Here is a 24,405-nt window from a genome sequence, read left to right as displayed (position 1 = left end):
TTAGTTTCATCACACCATGACATATAAGCAAACATGTAAGTTATTAAAACTCGCACATTAATTTTGTTTAGACTATTCAGATAATATATATACATTTGACCCCTTTGTGTTTTTCTTTTTATTTTGTAATATATAAATATAAATATAAACCCACGTTACTTTTTTTCTTTTGGAGTCGTGACATATTGCACTGGTGAAACAGAGAGAGACTTAAATATGATGATCCCTACTACTCCTTGGTGATAAAGGGCTTCAATTCAAAACAGCAGTAACAATAGGCCTGAAAGTTTACAAATATCTTTATTCTAAATGTTGCAACAGAAATGAGCACAAGTGAAGAGCTAGCCAGTAATTTCAGGCTCTCAGGAAAGTCATTGCAACTTCTCTGGATCAAGGCTTTAGTCTTCCTTAGCCTGCCCCTTGTCCCTTGGAGCATCCCCATTTGATCTCCTCGACTTCAAGAAAAATGTCGTGTAAACCCATTCAACAAGTTCCGGGCACAGAGTCTTTACAATGAAGAATGGCTTATACCATTTTGGTTCAGTTACATATCTGTCTCCTCGGCACACTGCCTCCACAATAGCATTTGCACAAACTCTTGAACTCATCATTGGCAACAATTGAACCATAAACTGGGAACAACAAAATCTGATTCATTAATTTGAATATCCTGCATGGGAAGACAATGGCGATAACAAAGATGATTATTTTGGTTTTGTTCTAGATGCATGAACGCCCACCCTGGATCAAACCTTATAATAATGTCACTACAGCGTATACCATTTTTAAGCTTCTACCATTTTTATATCTACATAGACTGCTCATGGTAACTAATGCAAGACCTGTACTTACATCTCTCACTTGTCCAGGTTCTTTGATCTCTCCATCTCTAGATAAGTGTTTCCCTTGGGTCATCTCTGTCCCTACCAAACCAGGAGTTACAATAGTAACCTTGACTGTAGGGTCTAATTCCACTCTCAGAGTCTCGTAGAAGCTTATCAGTGCTGATTTACTTGCCTGAAAACCAACCAGAAAACAAAAACATTTTACACAATCAACATACGTACATGCTAGCTAGATTGGAGATGACTATATAAAAAGCATGTGATAGTCCTTCATTTACAGAGTAGAAGCTCATTCTTGGTGGCTGTAAGTGAGCACTGGCAGAGGAGTTCACTACAATCTTGCCTTTAGTCTTCTTGAGGTGAGGAATTGCATGGTAAGTTGGATATACATTCCCCCAAAAGTTTATGTCCTGTGCCCTCCAGATAAAACAAACTGTTAACTCTGAACTGATACTTAAATAAGGTAATAAAAAATTCTTTCCTTTCTTTCTCCTCTTCTTTTTTGTTTTTCTTTTCTAATGACATAATAATAGTATACCATCACAGGCACCATTTTTGTAACTTCAGAGACTTTTTCAACAAAGCAAATAGAGCTGACTCCTGCATTATTCACCAAATGATCCACTGCAAATAAGTCAAATATATAATCAATAGCTATAAAATCTCAATGTTTGAGATATATTCACAGTTTACTTCAGTTATTTTCAAGATTTCAATAATTTTTTTGGTCTTTGGAGCATCACTTTTGTTTACATTTGAATTGTCAAATAAATTAAAAAACAAAAAAAAACAATGAAAGAAACAAAAGAACTCTGGCCATCTTTGCCTGAGAGAAGAAAATTACAGAAACTTGAGGATTATTTATGCAAGCCATATTTCATAAGAAAATAACCTATTATCATTGCTTTGCAACAAGTATATGTATGTATGACTAGAGTAAAAAGCTCAAAACGAAGAGACCTAATATGTTCGCATAAGTTTGATGGTGAAAGGATAGGACCATTCCAAATAACAATAAATATAACAACAGTAATAAAAACAATAATGATGATAATAATAATTAATTTTAATAATCTTTCAAATTGGTCATTATGTTCTTGCAGGTTTGTAGTGAATTTTAGTTCATCTAACATCTTGACCCTTCAATTTTTTTTTTTTTTTTTGAGTAACAGAAATTCAGTATAGATTTGATAAAATCAGTCAATGTGTTGAAAAGTGCCAAGTGCAGAAGGCCTACAGAGCTTAAGCGCAAAGCATAAAGTGAAGGACACGCTTGGGCAGAGTAAAGTGCATATAAATAAAATAAAGAGTATAGCTTTTATAAGCATAAAAAAATGTAAACTATAAAATACCAATTATTAAGAAAAAAACTAAATAAAAATAAAGGCCGCAAATTTTACAAAATATGAGATATCATTTTTCATTCATAGTTTATACCAGTTTACAAGTTCAAGCAACCATAGCAAAAATACATAGGGGACATATAAAAGGATACAAATTAGTTAGCTGCTGGTCTTGATGTAACTTGGAAAACAAACAGGTCTGAACCCTTGATTGAAAAGATCTAAATATGCTAAGACTTCTTTTTTAATTTTTAATTTTTTATATTGTTGAGTCTTCTTTTGTTTTTTTCTAAAAGTTCGGCAAAAAACTCAATTCTATTTCATTACCACAATTTATATAGAGGATCAGCTAGAAGAATAAGGGAAAAAAATTATCCCGAATTTACGACAATCCCCAATTAGTCAACCCCTAATTTATATTAATCCCCAATCAATCACCCCCAATGAGCAATCAATCGACAATTAGGAATCAATCATCAATCCCTAATTTACAACCATTAGGAATAAATTAGTAACCCCTAATTAACACCTAATTACATGTTTTCTAATATCTAAATCATCTGATAAAGATTTTTTGGGTAAGGATTCCATACAAGCAACCACACTATTGCAAAAATTTAAACAAATCCAACCATTCATATTGTTTGATTAAAAAAAAAAAACATTTGTATTTCTGGGCGTGCTTTATTGAGCTTTGGAGTTTAGGTAAAAGCGTTGTTGCGCAAACAGAGAGCAATAATACACACGCACACTTTGGAATCACTGAAAGCCTTTAGACCAAACAGAGACAAAATCAGAAATGGAAAAACACAAACAGTAAATGCACAAATGATGAAAAGAAAAATAACACGAGAGATTTATCGTGGTTCACCCGAAAGGGCTACGTCCACGTTGAGCTCTAGTGAGAAGAGCTCACTGCACTATACGAGAAATAGAAATTACACCTTTAGAGAAAGCTCACACAAAATCACTTTATAGAACACTAATTTGATAACCAAAATTGCCCAAAAATCACTAATACAGATTAGGGCATAAACTATCAAACTAGAAAAATACATACAAAATCATGTACAGAGCTTACAGATCATAAATGAGGGAAGCCACAAGACTACCTCAAGAGAAAAATCCCGAACCACTCACCTTTTCTCCCTCTTTCATCACTGAACCTTAACCTTACCTCTTCTTCGTCGCTGGCGAATGTATTCCTTGTCGCTCCAAATCCTGATGACATAATTAATAGTAAATTTGGACGGCTGAGATAAGGCTCCAGAAAAGGTGAGATGGAGGGTTGGGATTGAATCGTATAGCACGATATTTCTCAGCACGGAAGAGAATAATCAAGCGCCATCTGGAATGCACTGATGGTTGCCACGTGGCCTTTCATCGGGCGCCATAGGCAGCCCGAGGTTGCCAATCGTGGCCCTCCAAGTCCTTTGCTTAAAACGGCATCGTTTGATGCTTCACTTATAATAATCTCCACCTTGAAGCATCAAACTGATGGGTGAACTTACATTCTCATATTTGTGCAGCATGCTCTCATTCTCACCTTCATTGCTCGTGTTAGTTAATCAACCAACTCCGACATGCAACAAGCCCTAACAGTGCTTGAACTTAGCTGCAGTCACTACCTTTGTTCCAATGTGAGCTGGATTATCCTCAGTAGGCACTTTAAGGATTAGAACAGTTCCATCACTTACCTGATTTCTTACAAAGTGATACTTTACATCAACATGTTTAGTTCTTTCATGGTAAACAGGATTTTTACATAAATGAATAGCACTCTGGTTATTAGAAAATACCTCGACCTTACCTTGTAGTAGATTGATTTCTCGCAAGAGACCTTGAAGCCAAATGGCTTCCTTGAAAGCATCGGCAATAGCCACATACTCTGCCTTAGTGGAAGACAGAGCAACCAAAGGCTGCAGCTGTGACTTCCAGCTAAAACAGTTGCCACCTAAGGTGAAAAAATATGCTGTGGAGGACTTATGGGAGTCTCTATCCCCTACAAAATCTGAGTCTACATATCCCACCAGGTCAAGAGAATCACCTCTTTTCTCAAAATTTAAACCAACATTTAATGAACCATTAATATATTTTAGCACATATTTTAAAGTTTCCCAATGATCTTTTCCAAGGTTAAGACAACCCTATTGAGTAGGGATATTGAATATGCTAGGTCTAGCCTAGTGCTTATCATTGAGTACATTATGGTTCCAATCACATTAGCATATGGTATGTTTTCCATTTTAAAAGTTTCTGATTCAGATGATAGACACTGAGTTTTAGACAAGATAAAATGTTCAGCTAAGGGAACATTAATAGATTTACACTCAACCATGCCAAATTTTTGAACAATTTTAAGCAAGTAATCATGTTGGTGTATTTTTAGTTTGTTTTTACTTCTATTTCTTTCTACTATCATCCCCAAGATTTTCATAGCAAGTCTTAAGCCTTTCATATCAAAAGTAGTAGTTAACAGAGACTTTAATTCACATATTTTTGACTTAGACTTGTTATTATCAAGATATTATCAACATACAACAGGAGATAAACAAGGATATCAGATAGTATATAGTAAAAACAACTATCATATTTACTTTGATTAAAACCAATCACAGCAGCAAAATTATCAAATTTTTTGTACCATTGCCTAGGAGATTGTTTTAATCCATACAATGATTTTTTAAGCAAGCAGACATGATCAAGATGACTAGTGTCAATGTATCTAATAGGTTGTTCCATGTAAATGATTTCATCAATCTCACCATGTAAAAATGCAGTTTTGACATCCAATTGTTCAACTTCTAGGTCAAAATGCATTACAACAATAAGCATCATACATATGGTTTTAAATTTAACTACTGGTGAAAAAATTTCAATGTAGTCTATTCCTTCTTTTTGTGAAAAGCCTTTAGCTACAAGTCTTGCTTTAAATCTTAGAGGATCAGACGGGGACATTCCTTCTTTAAGCTTGAACAACCACTTACATTTTATTAGCTTCTGCTTATCAGGCCTTAGAACTAATTTCCAAGTCTCATTAACCCTTAAAAAGGTCATTTCATCATCCATTGCCTGTTTCTACTTGGTGCTATCATGGGAGCTGACAGCCTCCTCGTAACAGGTAGGCTCATTGCTCCTCATTTCCATTCCAGCAACTAAGGCACAAAACACTAGGTCTGACTATGCATATCTAACAAAAGGCCTGATAGATCTCCTGACTCGGTCTCGGGCCAGTTGATAATTGCTGAGGTCTTGTTGAGGAGTGTCATACTTCTCAACCTCAGAGTCATCAGGTTGGGCCTCATGATCACTATCCTGATCAGAGGTTTCATCATAAGTGTTGGGGTTTTGAGAGGTTGAAGCAGCAGGAGGATCCTATAGCTCCACCTCAATTTGAGTACTGCCACCTATTACAAAGTCAGTAGGGCTACTAGGTCTTGGGTCATTTTCAGTATTGCTAATCTTGCATGGGAAGATTGATTCATTAAATATTATATCTTTGCTTATAATGATTTTAACTCCACCTGAAGTTCTGTCCCATAGCCCATAACCCTTAGTTCCATCTTGATATCCGACAAATACACATTTAATGGTCCCGGGATCTAGTTTTCCTTCTGATTGGTGAGCATAAGCTTCACACCCAAAAACTTTCAAATAGTTTAAGTTCATTTTTCTTCCAATCCATTTCTCTTCAGGACACTTAAAATTAATTATTGTTGAAGGGCTCTTATTTACTAGGTGAGTTGCAGTAGATAGGGTTTCTCCCCAAAATGTTTTAGACATTCTATACCTAAGTATGGTTTAGCAGTAAACAAAAGGCATCTGGCCTTTTCTAGTAGGGTTTTATTCATCCTCTCAGCAACTCCATTTTGCTGAGGGGTGTTCCTTACTGTTCTATACCTAAGTATGCCATGGGTTTTACATAGCTCGTCAAAATCCCTATTACAAAACTCTAATCTATTATCAGTCATTTCGAGAATATTTTTTTTTTCAACATAAACTCAATATAAACATTTTCCGCCAATTCCGTTCTACCTTCTCAGCATACCAAAATAAGAATCAATAAATTGAGACAGGCAATCATCATAAATGCGAAAGCAATAATTGAAACCTGATATAGTACATAATCGAATTTGCTTTAATCATAACATAAGAATTTGTACCATCGTATCATCAAATACTTAAATACATGGAGACTTATCATCAAAAGATAACAACTTAGATACAATCTAACGATTCCTCAAAAATACATTAAATCGTAACAATTATACATGATCTTCAATATAGTATAATCTTCTAACCATGACTAAAAATATATCCTGAATCCTCACGAATAAGCATATACCGGAACAACTCACCAAACTCATCGACCACGTCATCAATCATTCCCTTGCCATAGTTGCAAATCCTAACTTGAACGTTTGAGTTCTAGGGGCATAACCAAATTAGAAGATAATTTTTTTAGTGAGGGTTTAGAAACATGATACATGAATACATGATGCAATAACATGAACGATCACATGCCCTAGTGTAACTTCCCTAGCCCACCGGCCCGGCACGGAACCCTAGGCAAAATCCCGATCTACTTTTAGGATAATCCTAACATTCCATCATTTGCCCTTGAAGAATTACAACCACACTATCAAGGTGACATCCCAATCCCATGCACGAATATTAATATGCCAATAATATCATGTCATGCAAAAATCATAATCTATCGATGCAACAATACATGTATAAATATGATAAGATGCTCATATAATACATATAACTTAATCACAAAACCTCAAATACATTTGCGTGCCCGGCCTCGATTTTCATGCCAAACCTCAAAAGTCGCACAAATCACTATGACTAGAGAACAACAATCATATAAATCATACTTAATCACAAAATATCTCAATACCTCAATATTTTCATATTTTTCCTTCTAAAATTCCAAATAAATACCTCTTAAACTATTTTCTCCAATATTTTTCCACAACAATTCATTATATTTTAAGAACTTCAAATGAAAATTCCAAAACATACCTCAAAGCTTCGTTTGCACGCAAAACGAGACTGGTCGTTGCGAAAATCGAGAAACTAGGAAGGCAAACATCAAAACTTTTTGCACAACCCTCGAGATCATAATTTTTCAAAATTTTTGGCATTTTTTTTCACATTTTTCCAATCTCCCACGTGCCCACACACGCCCCAAGAAGCATCCCAATGCACATGCGCGTGATTGCCACGCACCGATCATCTTCTCCAGCACCGGCACACCGGCATTGCTAGAAGACTCCACCACCTTGCTCACCTCAACCAGTCAATCAACATGGTACCAAAGCCTGAAAGGAACGTCAGAAACCCTCAACGGGCCAGCCAAAGCTTCGACCTAACCACCCGCCTCCTTCTCCGGCGAAGCCCCAAAACCCTATCAAACAAGCACCAAAACGCTTCAAACTTTCCAGAAACCATCCTGAACTCATGGGCAACAAAAACCCTATGGTTTGGTGCCTTAATTCGTTAAAAAATGGGGGCGATTGAAGTTTAAAATTCTGAAATTTTTGACCACTTTGGATCTCTATTTATACACAAATTCAAACCACAAAAAAACTAACCTCGCATAACCCAATGCCACTAGAGTTCTCTCGTATCCTAGATCGGTCCAAAACACACCGAAAGTTGCCCCAAAGATCGATTTACAGTGGGTAATTTTCTGGTTACTTTCGGCCGAAAGTTTGGCCGTTTTCGACCATGCCAACCCCGATTGTCGGCCAAGATCGATCATAAGGCCTTGCCCCGAGGTCCCTTGCCACTTTCTCAGGCTTCCAATGGTCGATTTCGGCAATTGGAAGGTCGGTAGGCCATGGATGCTTTTTTTGAAAATTACACTTTCACCCCTTAAATTCTTGAAATGCCATTTCGACCCTTTCCACGAGGCCCCTGGGTTTTCTAATATTACTGTTGAGACCCTTATGTTCTAAACTTCTCGTTTGACCCCTGAGATTCCAGAAAATACGTCATTTCAATCTCCATCGGACAATTTCAAAAATTACACTTTAGCCCAGACTTATACTTTCCTTGCAAAACCCCCTTGTTTCACCCCGAAACCACTTAAGGGTTGTTTATCAAGCCCAATTTGACTCTTTTAAGGGTTTTGTTGACTTTTCAGAAGTCCTTTAGGACAATTCGATTTTTCAGCCCAATCCAAAGCTGTACCGCAAATTGTCTCTGATCCGATTTCTCTCGATACTAAAAATCATTTCTTGAGATGCTCATCAGTGCCGTATCATTTTCCTTAGATATCTCCGCTCCAGGGCACTCCCTGCTGTCGATTCGATCAATTATTTGGGCTATTTAGATACCATTCCCTGAAATTTCATTTTCCTAATAAAACACTTATTCTCAAATAATCCCAATTTCTTAGGTATTATATTCACCCATCCTTAAAGAAATTTCGTCCTCGAAATTTTCATCTAGCCGATCAAGTAATTTAGACAAAACTCAATTTTTTACCTAAACACCTTGATCACATATCGATTCGATTCTTAACAAACACCCTGAGTTTGTATTCATTACACATCCCATGCCTACGAGCATGCCGTGTTTATTCATAAAAATTACTGTTGTGGTTCTTTACAAGCGACCACACATCCCCTAACATTTTAGGAACGCACATCCTACCCCGACACTTGAGAATGCCAACTCGCATCTTAGAAACCAGAACCCTTGGGTTGGCCATGATTATCAATCCATAGACAAATACATTTGTCAACTACACATGCCTTCCATATCTCATTCACCAGATCCAGCTAAACCGTTAAGCTAGCAATAAAAATAGACGATCCCTTCGACACTACACTGCCTCATGTTCAACTCCTCCTGCGAGAACACATACCTTATGCTTTTCATGGATCGTGAGCACATCAAATGTCTCACCATACTGGTAATGTTCTTATAACCTCTAGAGCACATACATCAGCTACTAGCTCCAAGTCATACATCGGGTAGTTCTCTTTGTGCCTTGGTGTAATCCATACGTAATCATTCGTTCATGTTGCACTATCACGTAACCCGATCCTTTAAGCTATCACAAACTCTCATTGCATCTGGCAAATCATTCTCATTAGGCTCTTCTCACGAGTCCTGTCATGGACAACTTTTTTCGGAGTGTCCCATCCCGACTCTCTGACAACAGTTTGTCAAGCATCTTATTTCGAAAACACCACAACATTCTATTTCGAAATTTGATTTCCATTGAATTTTATTTCGAGCCTTACATTGCTCCATGTTTCGAAACATAGGGTCTAAACCATAAATACACAAAAAGCCCCAAACTCAAGTTTTGCGTGTCTGAATAATTTTTTTCTTGTCAAAATTTCTGGAATAATAAAACACGTTTTTTCGTAAAAATATTCTACATTTTTTTTTCTTTACTTATCTTTTTCTTTTCTTTTCTTTTTTCTTCTCTTATTCTCCTTTCTTCTTCTTCCTTCCTCCTCTGGTCTTCTCCTCTGCGAACGCCCACTGCCCACGCACAAATCGGCCACCCCTGGCCCCCGCCGCAGCCGCTGCATCCGCCTCCGGCTGACTTCATCGGCCCCTTGATCTCCACCGTCGACCGACGCCTCTGTGGCCTCGACCTCCTACACTTATAGCAACCTCGCCGCTACAACTGGCTGCAACCACCTCTAGCAGCCGTGCGATCGCCGGCCACCGTTGCCTCCTGATCTCTCTCGCCACCGGTCCCCGTCATCAATCGCTCCATCTCTCCAAGTTGCTACCTTTTGCCAGCCAGATCCGGCCACGCCGCCGCTTGCGCTTACTCCTTCGTGCAGCCACCGGCCTCCGCTTGCACTTGCTCCTTCACGCAGCCACCGGCCTCCGCTTGCGCTTGCTCCTTCCCGTAGCCACCACCCTCCGCCTGGCTTCCCCAATTGCCATCGCGACCATCGTCGCCTCTGCCTGCCATCGACGTCGCTGCCCGCTGCTGCTAGATCTGAAACTAGATCTGGGTCAATCCGACCCGACTCGATTTAGGTTCAACCCCATCCAATTAGATCTAACCCGTACCCAATTCGACCCATACCCGATCCGTCCAGATCCAATCAGATCTAACCAATACCTAATTCGTTTAGATCCAACTAGAACCCAGATCCATCATGCCAAGGCCCGTCATAGATCCCGATCTCAATGCAGTACCTGCTTAGTCTTGCATGCACATTGCACCCCACGATACTTCTTTGCCCTTTACTTCAGCAATGAGGAAGGAGCTATTGACTTTTCTGCCATCCACAGGGTTTTTGGTACCAGCAATGCCTCCTTCATTCTGGCTCGGCTTCCAGCAAGGGATCAGTTAGAGACAGTCGTTTCACTTACTATTGAGGCTTTAACTTGGCTTCAAGATCCCGTTTATGGCTGTGTATCCCATATTCTTTCCCTTCAACAACAGGTTAGTGATTTACAAGCTTATCGAGCTCATTTGCAGGATTTACTCTTTGCAACCTATCATGTACATCCTCAACTTGTCCCAAATTGGTCTTTCCACAACCTGATCAAAACCCAAATTGGAGCTCCAAACTTCCCATCATCCCAGAGAAAGTCTCTCATCCTAGTTTCCCATAAGCTATTCTTCTACCTTACCCTGGTAAAACTAGCAGTAGCCAGTGCCCACTCCCAGACGACATCGATGAGCTAAGACCCGTTGTGTTTGGCAACCATCTTCGTCACTGAACATCGGCATTATTATCAGTTCTATGGTTTGCCTGTTTTTTTTTTTTTTTTTTTTTTTTTTTTTTTAGCAGTTGTATGGCTTGATCTCCTATAACTGTATTGAACATATGTAATGAATATTATGTTTTGGTTATTTTAGCGTCTCATTCCCTTGTTTTACCCTCGATTGCATATTGATCATAAAATATCTTAGTTTGTTGCAGCTGTTTAATAATTCATCAAATCGAGGTAAAAATATCAGCTCTTAATTATCACCTGATAATTTATGTCCTCAATCAAGTCACACATAGCTAAGCATCCAATATCCTCACGCTATCTGTGGATTTCATTATTAAGAAATAATCCCGATAAATCTTCTGAGAATACCTCCTGGTATTTTCCTCACTACTTCAATTTCCTTACGGCTTTTCACTAATCGCAAGTGCATGTACCACATCATAGCTTGCTGATATCACTTTAATGATTGTCTAGCTATACTTCTCCAACTTGCCTACCAGGCCATCTAGACAAATCATCTAACCATATAAGAGTTCCATTCTCCAAAGTCGAAAATCTCGAATCTTTAATCGATTTAGGTCAGCAGCTTCTCCTACTGCGATCGGTCATCCTGGCACATTTGCAATTACTCGATCACGTCAAAAATTCGCACAATTTTCAAGACGATAATCCAAAACTTTACTTCCAGCTAGAGTAAGTAGGTACTCACGTCACCTATGCTACTCCAATCCTCGCTGGATTTCTTTTTGAAAACTCTAAAGTTTCATCTTAAATCCTCAATGGCCCTTGAAATCACTTTTAGGAAATTTATCAGGAATCTTAACCCAATTTATCTTTGAAGATCCCAAATCAGATCACGAAATGTGGTCCCAATCATTTTTCGTGAACTCGATTTCTTTGCAACTATGGCTCTCAATCCATCATTCATCATATTGGATGCTTACTTATGCGTGACTTGATTGAGGACGTAAATTATCAGGTGATAATTAAGAGCCGATATTTTTACCTCGATTTGATGAATTATTAAACAGCTGTGAAAGGCTGAGATATTTTATGATCAATATGCAATCGAGGGTAAGACAGGGGAATGAGACGTTAAAATAATCAAAACATAATATTCATTCCATATGTTCAATACAGTTACAGGAGACCAAGCCATCCAACTACTCAAAAAAAAAAGGGAAAAAAAAAAACAGGCATACCATAGAACTGATAATGATGCTCAGTGACGACGATGGTTTCCAAACACGACGGATCCTAGCTCATCGATGTCATTTGGGAGTGGGCACTGGCTACTGCTAGTTTCGCCAGAGTAAGGTAGAAGAGTAGCCTCTGGGAAACTAGGATGAGGGACGTTCTCTGGGATGATGGGAAGTTCGAAACTCCAGTTTGGGTTTTGATCAGGTTGTGGAAAGACCAATTTGGGACAGGTTGGGGATGTGCAGGATAGATTGCAAAGAATAAATCCTACAAATAAGCTTGTAAATCACTAACCTGTTGTTGAAGGGCAAAAATATGGGATACACAGCCATAAACGGGATCTTGAAGCCGAGTTAAAGCCTCAATAGTAAGTGAAACGACTGCCTCTAACCGATCCCTTGCCGGAAGCCAGGCCAGAATGAGGGAGGCATTGCTGGTACCAAAAACTCTGTGGATGGCAGACAAGTCAATAGCTTCTTCCTCATGGCTGAAATAAGTGGCAAAGAAGCATCATGGGGTGCAATGTGCATGTAAGACTAAGCAGGCACTGCATCGAGACCGAGGTCTAGGTATGACGAGCCTTGGCATAATGGGTCTAGGTTCTAGTTGGATCTAAACGAATCAAGTATGGATTTGATCTGATTGGATCTGGACGGATCAGGTATGGGTCGGATCTAATTGGATGGGTCGAACCTAAATCGGGTCGGGTCGGACCTGATCAGGTCGGATCGACTCAGATCTAGTTTCAGATCTAGCAGGAGTGGGCAGCGACGTCAATAACCGAAGAGGCGACGATGGTCGCGGTGGCAACCGGGGAAGTCAGGCGGTGGTCGGTGGCTGCGCGAAGGAGCAAGCGTAAGCGGTGGCGTGGCTAGATTTGGCCGGAGGAAGGCAACAGCTAGAGAGGAGCGATCAATGACGGCGGCCGGTGGCGAGGGAGATCAGGAGGCAGCAGTAGCTGGCGATTGCACGACTACTAGAGGCGACATGAGGTAGTTGCAGCCAGTTGTAGCGGCGGGGCCACTATGCGCGCAGGAGGTCGAGGCCACGAAGGCGTCGATTAGTGATGGAGATCAAGGGGTCAATGAAGTCGGCCGGAGGCGGACGCAGCGGCTATGGTGGGGACCAGGGGTGGCCGAGCTATGAGTGGGCGTTCGCAGAGGAGAAGACCAGAGGAAGAAGGAAGAAAAAAAAGAGAAGAAGGAAGAAAAAAATAAAAATAAAAAAGGAAGGAAAAGGAAAAAGAAAAGAAAAAAAATGTAGAATTTTTTTTATGAAAAAACGTGTTTTATTATTCCAAAGATTTTAGCAAGAAGAAAAAAATTATCTGGACACGCGAAAGTTGAGTTCGGGGCTTTTCGAGTATTTATAGTCTCAACCCTATGTTTCGAAACATAGAGCAACGTAGGGTTCGAAATAAAATTCTATGGAAATCAGGTTCTTGTGTTATGATTAAGTAATTGATGACACGATAGTACAGATTCTTGTGTTATGATTAAAGTAAATTCGGTTATGTACCATATCAGGTTTCGATTATTGCTTCTGCATTTATGATGATTACCTATCTCAACTTATTGATTCTTATTTTGATATGTTGAGAAAGTAGAACAGAATTGTCGAGAAATGTTTATATTGAGTTTACGTTGAAAAAAAAAATATTTCTGAAATTCCTAAGTTATTTAACGCTCGGGAAAAGTGGGGTGTTATAACTTGGGAGGGACTCTAAAAGTCTGCATGCAAATAATCTAGGCATGCCTTCGCCAGGTGAGTTCCTTTTGGAAAGCTCAGCCTGTGTTGCTTGCCTAGTGTACATGGTTCACAGAAGCTGTCATGAACCTTGGGGATGAGCTAAGGTATGAGAGGAAGATCGAGAATATTAAGAGAAGAATTTGGGGGAGAAATCAGTTTGGAGGGAGAGAACAGCAAGAGACAAGGGAGGAGATCACCGAGAGAAAGAAAGAGAGAAATATTAGAGAAAATAGACTATTCAATTCATTTTTCAGCATATCCCCTTCCTACAGCTGAGGCAATATATATAGCCTTTACTTAACTACCAAACAAATATCTCTAACCAACTAAGCTACAAGACAAAAAGGAAAAATAACAAAATAACAACACACATGTGTTGTAACTGAATTACAAAAATACCCCTTAACTGTAATTGTATCTCAATTACAGCTTTGCCCCTATAATACCCAAGGTCGTGACAATTTTCCCCCTTTGAAATGTTTCTTGTCCCCAAGAAACTTATTACCACCTAGTCGTTGCTTCTTTATCCAATACCCATCTTCATCCAGTGATTTCTTCTTCGCTTTTCCTTCTTCTTATCTTGTTTTTCCCTTTTCTTTTGCCCTCTCTTTTCTTTCTCCTTAGCAACAACATTATGTCTTGTTGCCACACCAATTTCAGCCACCCGCCTCTTCCTTAGTGCAGTTAAAAATGGTTCCAAATGTGTCGTCAGCCCTACAACCCCATTCTTTTCAATTATGGACAGAATTTCAATTCTCTTTGTAGGTAAAAACCTGTACATTACCTCCAACTCTTCTTGGCGCAATGTTACCTTTGCTTTGTCTTGTGTGCCCATGCCAATGACATACTTGTGAGATGTTCTGAGCAAGGTGCTCGATGCAATCCCTTGTTCCTTCTCCTCAAGTACTTGGTGAAGAGGCTTTTCTGGCTCCTTCTTCTGTTGCTTCCAGAAATAAATAGAATCAAGTGTCTCAGCAATAGTAAGAGTGCTTGAGAGACTGCCATTCTCCAATTCCTCTTCCTCACCCTCTTTTTCCATGTACTCCTCAGCGCTCTCCACCTTCTCGCTGCCCATTTTACCCCAAGCCAAATAATCCTTAGCTTTTGGTAGGTCCAAAATAAGAGGAAGGATTTCAGCCCCAATATCTGTGTAGATTGAGGGTCCTTCAGTCAGATTTTCTTGATCCAATGCTATTCCATTTCCCACAAACTGCTGATCCGAAACACCCCCAAATCCTTCAACCCCTGCACTAGCCAAAGAGGGTAATGAGTTGGCATCTTCCTTGTCAATTTCGCCTAAATCGGTATACTTTTCTGCTCAACATTGGAGGTGAGCAATGAATCTGCTTCCCGCATCCTCAATTTCTCCTTCAGCGGCTCTATTTTAAAGAATTCATCTTTGTTAAAACTCCCGCGATAATTATCGAAATATTCCACCGAAAAGTTGCAATGATACTTCTTAATCAGTATCATCGCAAACTCCTGCAGCTTCTCACGGAACATACGACCAAATTCCTCGCATGTTTCATGAATCCCACTGCTTGCTCCCTTGTCAATTCGACTAAACACCTTATCCAACCTTTCCCAAGCCTGATTCTTCTGAATAAACTGCTCCTCACTCTTCTTGTTGCCAGCTGAAATTGCAGCCTTCTTCTGCTGCCATTGAGGCCCCAATTGCCTTATGCTTCCACTGCTTTCCATGGATTCATGAGCAAAATTTTCCACTGAAAATGCAGCATTCTTCTGCTACAATTGAGACTCTAATGGTCTCATATATGCATTACTCCCCTTGGCTGCCTTTTTCACCAACAACATACTTTGAAGACCAAGGAGCTATCTACATACTGCTCTTCTTCAAACAAGTTAGCCAAAATTTTATGGCCAAAATCTACCTTTTATTTCCTTTGCTCATAGCCTCAAGCACCAACAACCAATGAGCTAGATAAGCTGGAAGAGTCCACTTCTCACCTTCACTGTTCGCCAGAATTGAAATGGTTCAGCGATTTTCCCAAACCACAACTGCAGCAGCTTGGACACAGCAATGAATCAAACTGATGCTCCGCCTTCGCAGTCGAACCTTCCGCTTCTCCTCCACAAGTCGAACCGGAAGCCCAGGGTCCTTCCTGTGAGTTCGATCAGTTTTGTTGCAACCTCCAGAAAATCAATTGACTCCAAAATAGCTGCTATGCCTTCGCCTAACTAAATTAATCAACTCTGTTGCTCTAAATCACTAAAAATCTCAGTCGAATTCAACCTGCTGCTCCCGATTTTCGTAATAATAATTATCGAAATTATGGGTCGAGGGTCACTCACCTGTTGCGCCTTCCATGTTTGAACTGAAGGGGCTCGCTTGCTTGGAGATTAACACCTTCCAACGCCTAACCACCTTCCAAATCTCTAGAGTCGCTGGAACACCGCCCAGCCAAGTCGCCTCCAAATCACCAACGAAAATCACTTGTTCGTTGCTTCAGTCACTGGTTATAGGCTCAGTTCTCTCTGGGTTGATTATTCTATAATGGTTGGAATCCCCTTTCGAACAAGGTGGGCAGCTCGCCTCACCCGAACGATCAGAATTGCTTCTCGACCCAAAAATTGCAGCACCACCATGCCTTTCAATCCAGCGGCCACACCCACAGAATTCCGAACAGAGTTCCCGAACAAAACTGCCACAGTCACACCTATAGGAAGCTTACCAGTCTGGGTCTTAATGGTTTGGGCCGATCGCTTCACCTCCAACGAGCTTACGCTCGCCTTGGACGGTCGCAACACTCCCAAGTCCAAATCGCGACCTCCTGGCTGTTCGCGTCACCCACTCCAGTAGTTCAACCAACTCACGTCACTGTTGTCGCTCCCTAAGCTTGCTTGGATGGCCGAGGTCGGCTCCGTTACCGTCCTTCAAAGTTGCCACTGAAGTGAGTCTCGTCCTCGTCTTAAGCAACCTGACTCACCTCCGACACTACTACTTGACTTTGCCAGATGATGCACAAATGGCAGGCCACGAGCTTCCGATAATGCATTTAACGGACTCCCTCACCAATCGCGAGCGTTGTTCGTTTGCAACGCTTTGCCTCACCCAGAATTACTTCTCATCGTCTGGGTTAGGCTTGCTTGCTCGTCTGGAAGTTCCAATCAACTGGAATCAAATCCACACGCCGCCAAAATCCGCCTTACCGCAATTGCCAAGGAAAACCGCTCACCATAGTAGTCGCCTTCAACTGGAATAAAATTAACAGCCAATGATTGATTGCTCTGATACCATTTGTCATGAACCTTGGGGATGAGCTAGGGTATGAGAGGAAGATCAAGAATATTAAGAGAAGAATTTGGGGGAGAAATCAGTTTGGAGGGAGACAACAGCAAGAGATAAGAGAGGAGATCACCGAGAGAGAGCGGGAGAGAAAAGAGAGAAATATTAGAGAGAAAATAGACTATACAATTCATTTTTCAGCATATCCCCTTCCTACAGCTGAGGCAATATATAGAGCCTTACTTAGCTACCAAACAAAGCTCTCTAACCAACTAAACTACAAGACAAAAAGGGAAAATAACAGAATAACAACACCCATGTGTTGTAACCAAATTACAAAAATACCCCCTAACTATAATTGTATCTCAATTACAGCTTTGCCCCTATAATACCCAAGGTCATGACAGAAGCCTAAGGAATCTGCAGACACTGGACCAAGGTACCCCTAGTTGGACAGTGCCTGTAGCTTTTTCTGGCTCATATGGCCAAGTCTCAAGTGCCAAAGATCTGTTCTATTAAATTTAGCAATGCATACAGATGGAATATTACAATAACCATTCAATACATATAAACCATGTTTCTTTGTACCAGAGAGAATAAGGTCACCATTTTTGAATACATGTAGAAAACCATTTTCAATTTTATAGGAGAACCCTAATTTATCTAAGGTGCCAAGAGAAATCAAATTTCGTTTTAAGCTAGGTACATATCTCACATCAATCAACATTCTAATCTTATTATCATGTAATTTCAGAGAGATGTCACTTATACCTTTAATACTACATGAATGATTGTTTCCCATAAAAACAGTACCAGTTTCTTTAGTCCTAAAGTTTTGAAACAAATCTATATTTGGACACATGTGAAAAGAGCATCTTGAATCCATAATCCATTCATTAGCAGTTGATGTACAAGAGACATTTAAACTTTAACTAAAGTGTTTGAACTACTAGCAGCTACTATCACATTCCCTCCCAATTTATGTTTTTTAATAAAATCATAACAGTATTTTTTAATGTGACCATCTTTTCTATAGTGGTAGCATTTCCATTTAGATTGCTTTTGTTTTCCCTTCTTTCCATTTTGTTTACCCTTAGGTCCTGAACCCCCATTCTGATTGTTGTTAAAACTATTTTGCCCATTTTCAGACTTTCCCTTAACAAATAAATTGTTACCATGTCTTTTAGAAGTGTGTAGTTCTAATTCCCTAGCCTTAATTCCAGAGATTACAAGTTCTAAAGTAGACACAATACCAGTGTACTGCAATGCATGTTTAAGTACATTATAATCATCAGGTAATGAATTTAATAATATCATTGCCCCACTAGTAGCACCTAGGGCTTGGTCAGTCCCCCTTAACATCACCCTTAACATTAATGTAAATTTAGTAAATTCATCTATATTATCATCCATAGATTTTGATGCATTCATTTTAAAATTGAATAGCATACCTTTCAAATAAACTAAGTTAGAAGCAGAAACAACAGCATACAAAGATTCAAGTCTATTCCATAAATCAAGAGGGTTAGTCATACCGTCTACCTTCCTGATCACACTATCCCCCAAATGGAGAAATATCAAGTTAAATGCCTCCTCCCTTATCTCATTGGTCCTAGTTGTTTGCTCATTGGACTATTTTTTGTCATCTGATTCTAGTGCAATAAGCACTTTGTGATGAGAGAGTTTTTAACACTCTCATCTTCTTTTTCCAACTACCGAAATCCCCATTTCCATCAAATGTATCGATTTCAAATCGGGTTGTTGTCATCTTCGCTTTGCACGAAGGTATCTTAAGAAAACCCTAGACACTGACAAAGACACACAAAAAATACCCACTGACCGTGACTCTTCAGAAAACCCAAGAGGTTCAAACAGAACCAACAGTGCGAAGAATAATCCTAGATTTGATCACACAGACTCTAAGAGGACTAAAGGACCTAAACCGTGTGTATCAAAGAACTGGCTTTGATACCACTTGTTGCGCAAACAGAGAGCAAGAAAACACACGCACACTTTGGAATCACTAAAAGCCTTTAGACCAACATAGTTTGATGCTTCACTTATAACAAGCGCAAAAAGTGTGCTTTAATTGCACTCAATTAAAGTTGCTAAGCTTCACATTTTTCCAAGCTCCCATGCGCCGCATGCGCCCCAAGAAGCATCCCCACGCGCCTGCGCGTGATGACCATCGCGTGCTTGCCACGCGCTGATCATCTTTTTCGGCACCAGCACACTGGCATTGCTAGAAGACTCCACCACCTTGCTTGCCTCGACCAGTCAATCAACATGGTACCATTTTGAGCCTGAAAGGAATGTCGGAAACCCCTCAACGGGCCAGCCAAAGCTTCGACCTGGCCGCCCACCTCCTTCTCTGGCGAAGCCCCGAAACCCTATCAAACAAGCACCAAAATGCTTTAAACTTTCAAGAAACCATCCTCAACTCATGGGTAACAAAAGTCCTATGGTTTGTTGCCTCGATTCGTTCAAAAATGGGGTCGATTTGAAGCTTAAAATTCTGAAATTTTTGGCCACTTTGGATCTCTATTTATACACAAATTCAAACCACAAAACAACTAACCTTGCATAACCCAAGGCCACTAGAGTTCCCTCGTGTTCTAAATCGGTCCAAAACGCACCGAAAGTTGCCCCAAAGATCGATTTACAGTGGATAATTTTTTGGTTACTTTCGGCCAGAAGTTTGGCCATTTTCAACCATGCCAAGGCCGATTGTCGGCCAAGATCGATCCTAGGGCCTTGCCTCGAGGTCCATATGGCTTTTTGAGAAGCTTCAATGCAAGGATAAAGAAGTAAATTCAATGTAGAATTTTATAACCCTTGTAACAAGTAGACTTCTAATAGTATACTATAACATTAATTTTCTTGTTTGATATAACATTCTCCATTTTCAATTCTCAAACATAGCCAGGCAGCCATGTTCAGGAGACTTTTAAAGGGATTTGATAACTAGATCACCTCTAAATCCTCTTTTTGTCATGGCTGCAAGAAAACAAAAGGCAAGAAAAGCCATCCGGCTACTTGCTTGGTATTAGAGTGGACCAATATAGAAAATCATCATCCTCAACCTCTTTAATGAGAATTTTTGCTGTGTACTCATAGAGAGCTGTTGGATTAGGTTTTCTAAAAATAGAGTGTTGAGATTATCTTAAACTCATATATAACTCAAACTGAAGTACTATAGAAATAGAATCTCTGTAATCAATACAAAACTTAGTGAGCTTAGGTAGGATTTATGACCTGTCTTGTTCTCTCATTATATAGAGCATATCTGATTGTCATATTGTGGCGGGGCAGTAATTAGGATGCAATTTAGAGAAAGTGATAAATCCCAGTGAGATTGGATGTATTGGGTTTTGGGTTGAAAGCGTGATAGTTTTTCTTTTTGTTAACACATTATTCTCATAGAAAATTTTGTTCCTCCTTCCCACATTAAATTTGTGTGTCTCTTATTTTGGTTCTATGTGGCTGTGACATAATTTATTTTCTATGCTTGTTTTATCCCTCGTCAAGTGGCATCAGTTTGTTACCTAAAACGTCATTTCAAATTTGATTATCTAATAACTGGTGTTAGAGTTACTTTCCCCACAATTGGTTTTAGAGCCACAACAATCAAAGTTTGTTCAACATATAATTTTGTGAATACAAATTTTTTTTTTCCATTTTTGGAGAAGGAGCTCAGCATCACTGCCACAGGAGACCACCTTGAAACGTTGTTGATCAAGGTGGAGGCATAGATTTGAAGTCTTTTTGCAAAGAAATATCAGCTCAGTAATTGATCCATGCTAGAGTCTTTGATTCTGCTGGTTTGGGAATTTTTTTTTTTTTATTAGTTAGCCCCTAATTTGGGCGATTTGGCTCACAATTGGTTCAACTTGTTTGAAGCATTAACTCATTTGGTCTTCCATATACACACATGACCAAAATGAGTTTGCATATACATAGATTTGATTCGGGTGGGTATGGCTACCCAATGTGGCCTTTTGGTCTAGATAGGTCTAGTTTATTAGACAGTTTAATATTTGGGATTTAACCCAATTTGCTGGAATCTTTTGATTTTGTTATAGCCATTAGCTACCTAAATCAGTTTTGGTTTGCTGACCTAATTTGAATTGTTGATCTGATCTAGTTCTAACATAGTTTCGGTTTGATTTGAGCCATTGGCATTTGATTTTGTTAGAGCTCATTTAATCCAACTTAGTTAAGTTGTCAAAACTTGAAATTTCACTAGATGAAATACCATGTTTTGAGCACATTGAAGAATGTGGAGATTTTGTTTACTTCACTGTTTGAGGATTTCAAGCCCAACTGAAGAATTGTTGAGATTGTCTTAAATTTGCATTTGGATAACCTAACCCAAAATATAACAGAGGTATGATTTCTCTAATCAATCTTAAACTCAGTGAGTTACCTATTGTTCTTTCTATAAATAGAGTTGCATATCTAATTATCAGATACAATGGGGTACTAATTAGGGTGCAGCTTAGAAGGTGGTAAATCTCAGTGAGATTGTAAGCTAAGGCGTATTTGGTTTTTAGGTTGAGAGTGAAATAGTTTCCTCTTTTGTAACCCATTATTCACATAATAAATTTTGTTCTTCATTTGCCCATGGATGTAAGCAATTTGCGAACCATGTTAAACCTATGTGTCTCTAATTTTGATCTTGGGTGGGCGTGACAACATTTACTTAAAAAGTGGTATTAGGGTTAATTTCCCAAGACATAAGGTCAACTTTCCTGTGACAACGGCCTTTTTTTATCATACTGCACAAGAGTTGCATGAAAGCGTGCTAACCCTTTATCAATTCAAAAGAGGGTGAATAAAAGTTAAGAGCAACAACCACCTAGAGAGAAAGGGTTTGTTTTAGTCCTGGAAAATGATTTTAGTTTTCCATCTCCAATTTTCTATAAAATCTCTAATTTTCATTTTCCATTGAAAACTTGGAAAATGCATTCAAATGTTAGAAGTACAAAAAACTAATTTTCAATCTAAACAATTGTAACATATGTTCAAAAAAGATGGTGAATTGGGGGAACTTGTGTAACTTGTGCTAGAGAACGAGATGGAAATGATTTGGAGAAAATTGTGGAGAACTCCAAATCTCCAAATTAGTAAGGAAAATTTGGAAAACTCATTTTAAGAGTTCCCAGGTTTAGTACAATTTTGGAGAACTGCGTTTTCCAAATTCCCATCTCTTATTAGGAAAACTTTTGTATTTAAAAAAGTTTTTCTAATTTTCCATTCTCTGTGAAGTAATTTTCTGGAAAGCTAAACAGCCCCAAAATTCCCAAAAAGTTCTACTTCTAATGAGTGTCATTCAGTTTTTTATCAAAAGACTGTTTAGTGGTTGACGAAAAGCCCTATTTGTCGGTAATTTTGGTAAGTGTGTGCAAGACTCACAGCTGTTACAGTCTAGGGGAAGACCAGATTGGCTATCTCTCATGGGTCTTCTAAAGTAATTGGTCAAATTCATATTTTGGTGAGGTTTTCTTCCCATAATTCTCAATGGGTCCACTTCTCTGCTTATAGTATTCATACCAAACCTAGGACTAACATTTATGATTCAACAGCGCACAAATCAATACTGATAAAGCAAACAAAATTAAATACAAAAAGAGAATAAAGTCATACTCACATCGACCAAAATGGTTAATGGCTTCATCAACGAATCGCTTACAATCATCGGCATTTGATACGTCAGCACAAATCGGAACAACGTCCGGCGAGCCCAGCCCCCGAGCATTCTCCGCAACCTTTTGTAACTGCTCCTCCCTCCTCGCCACTATCACCAGGCAAGCCCCCTTTTTGGAGTACTCATACGCCATTTGCTGCAAATTAATTAATTCCATATATATTAATATATATATATGTGTGTGTCCAATTAATATTTAAGCACAAAGAGAGAGAGAGAGAGAGAGAGAGAGAGAGAGAGAAAGAGATAGACCTCTCCGATTCCTGACGAAGCGCCAGTGATGAGAACGACTTTTCCTTGCAAGCTCTCGCTGGAAGAGTGGGTTAAGATGGCGAGAATGGATCTGACGATGAAGAAGAGAGGAAGGATGATGCACAGCGAAAGGAAGACCAGCGGAGCGACCATCATGAATATGAGAGTGTGAATCAGACGGTCGGAATCCATTGTTGTTGAGGTTTGGAGAGAGTGAATATTTGAATCACCAGCACCGAATGATAGACAGCGTTCCAGTTTCCACTTCCAAGCAGCCGATGAAAAGCTCGTGAGCGAAGGGTTTGTTTGTGGTTTGGGAGAGATGACTGCGTGGCTGCCCAGTGCGCACTAGCTGTAGTTACCAAATAAATGGTTAGGTTAAATAACTAAATCATTTTTATTAAAAATCAGTTTAACCTCGAATTTCATTGAAATTACATTTTAATTGACAATTTTAACTCATTAAGGGCAATTGTGGCCCAAACGCTACCTCAAAAACTTTACCATACACAATTAGTCATTGGCCTGACATGGTGGAGGCTGACCGTACCATCCGTCACATCATTAGCCGTGTAAGGAAATTCTGTCTGCCAATTCTCAAAAGTACGGTTATTGGACGAATGTCCCGTGCACCCAACAGTGGCCCTCACTTATCTGATTCCTTTTGATAAAAGGAGAAAAAGAGACAAAATGTCTCCTTTACAAATGATCCATAGCATTATCTACTTATATTATTATATAAATAAATAGATATTTTGGTATTATAAAATTATCGTATAAAATATTTTATTTAAAAATAATTACATTGATAAAATTTAAATTCATAATCTTTAAGTGATGATAATAATTAATTAATTTTTAAATAATTTTATCATTACATCAAGTCACATTTTATTTTAAAAAATAAGCTATTATAAAATTTCATTTAAAATTTTCAAATATTTTTATACTTTAATAAGTGAAACATCCATCAAACTTTATAAAAAAAATATATCTTTTAGTTGGGATAGATTTGTTCTATTCGTGTCGAGTTCCCAATGCAAGCATGTAAGGGGGTGTTTAGGGGAAGGATGGGCCCATAATCGGGCTCACTCCCCCTTCTCATTTTACTTGCATCATATAAACGTTATGTTGCTCGATGCGAATAACATAACATTCTCATTACTTGATAATAGTATATGCATTTACAAATAGAAATAAGTTGGGCATTTCACATGCCAGCCTATAAATATTGGCCTAAAAAGTAAACATTATTGTTGCAGTGCGATTACATGGGTTAGGCAATCTCCAACGACTTCATTATTTCAATTCGCCAAGTCAAATATAGGGAGTCAACCCTAAAATCAA

The 24,405-nt window shown here is 39.0% G+C and overlaps 1 protein-coding gene across 2 annotated transcripts; it reads right to left on the bottom strand.

Moving 5' to 3' along the window:
• Positions 1–191: 191 nt before the first annotated feature.
• LOC127797659 (11-beta-hydroxysteroid dehydrogenase 1A-like) lies at positions 192–23,409 on the bottom strand. 2 transcript variants are annotated; one of them, XM_052330748.1, is made up of 6 exons: positions 23,059–23,409; positions 22,750–22,942; positions 1,384–1,469; positions 1,124–1,255; positions 853–1,017; positions 192–632 (listed from the first exon to the last, which is right to left on the bottom strand). In XM_052330748.1, exons 1-6 carry the CDS (start codon positions 23,248–23,250, stop codon positions 399–401), a joined length of 1,002 nt encoding a protein of 333 aa, XP_052186708.1. In that variant the 5' UTR covers positions 23,251–23,409; the 3' UTR covers positions 192–398. The 2 variants fall into 2 exon arrangements, with proteins under 2 accessions (XP_052186708.1, XP_052186709.1); XM_052330749.1 differs by having other exon boundaries at positions 462–670.
• Between the last annotated feature and the right edge of the window lie 996 nt (positions 23,410–24,405).

Source organism: Diospyros lotus, chromosome 3 (genome assembly GCF_014633365.1).
Source record: "Diospyros lotus cultivar Yz01 chromosome 3, ASM1463336v1, whole genome shotgun sequence".
NCBI lineage: Eukaryota > Viridiplantae > Streptophyta > Magnoliopsida > Ericales > Ebenaceae > Diospyros > Diospyros lotus.
The sequence above is the reverse complement of the archived record's forward strand: the minus strand, read 5'-3'. Positions and strand labels throughout refer to the sequence as shown.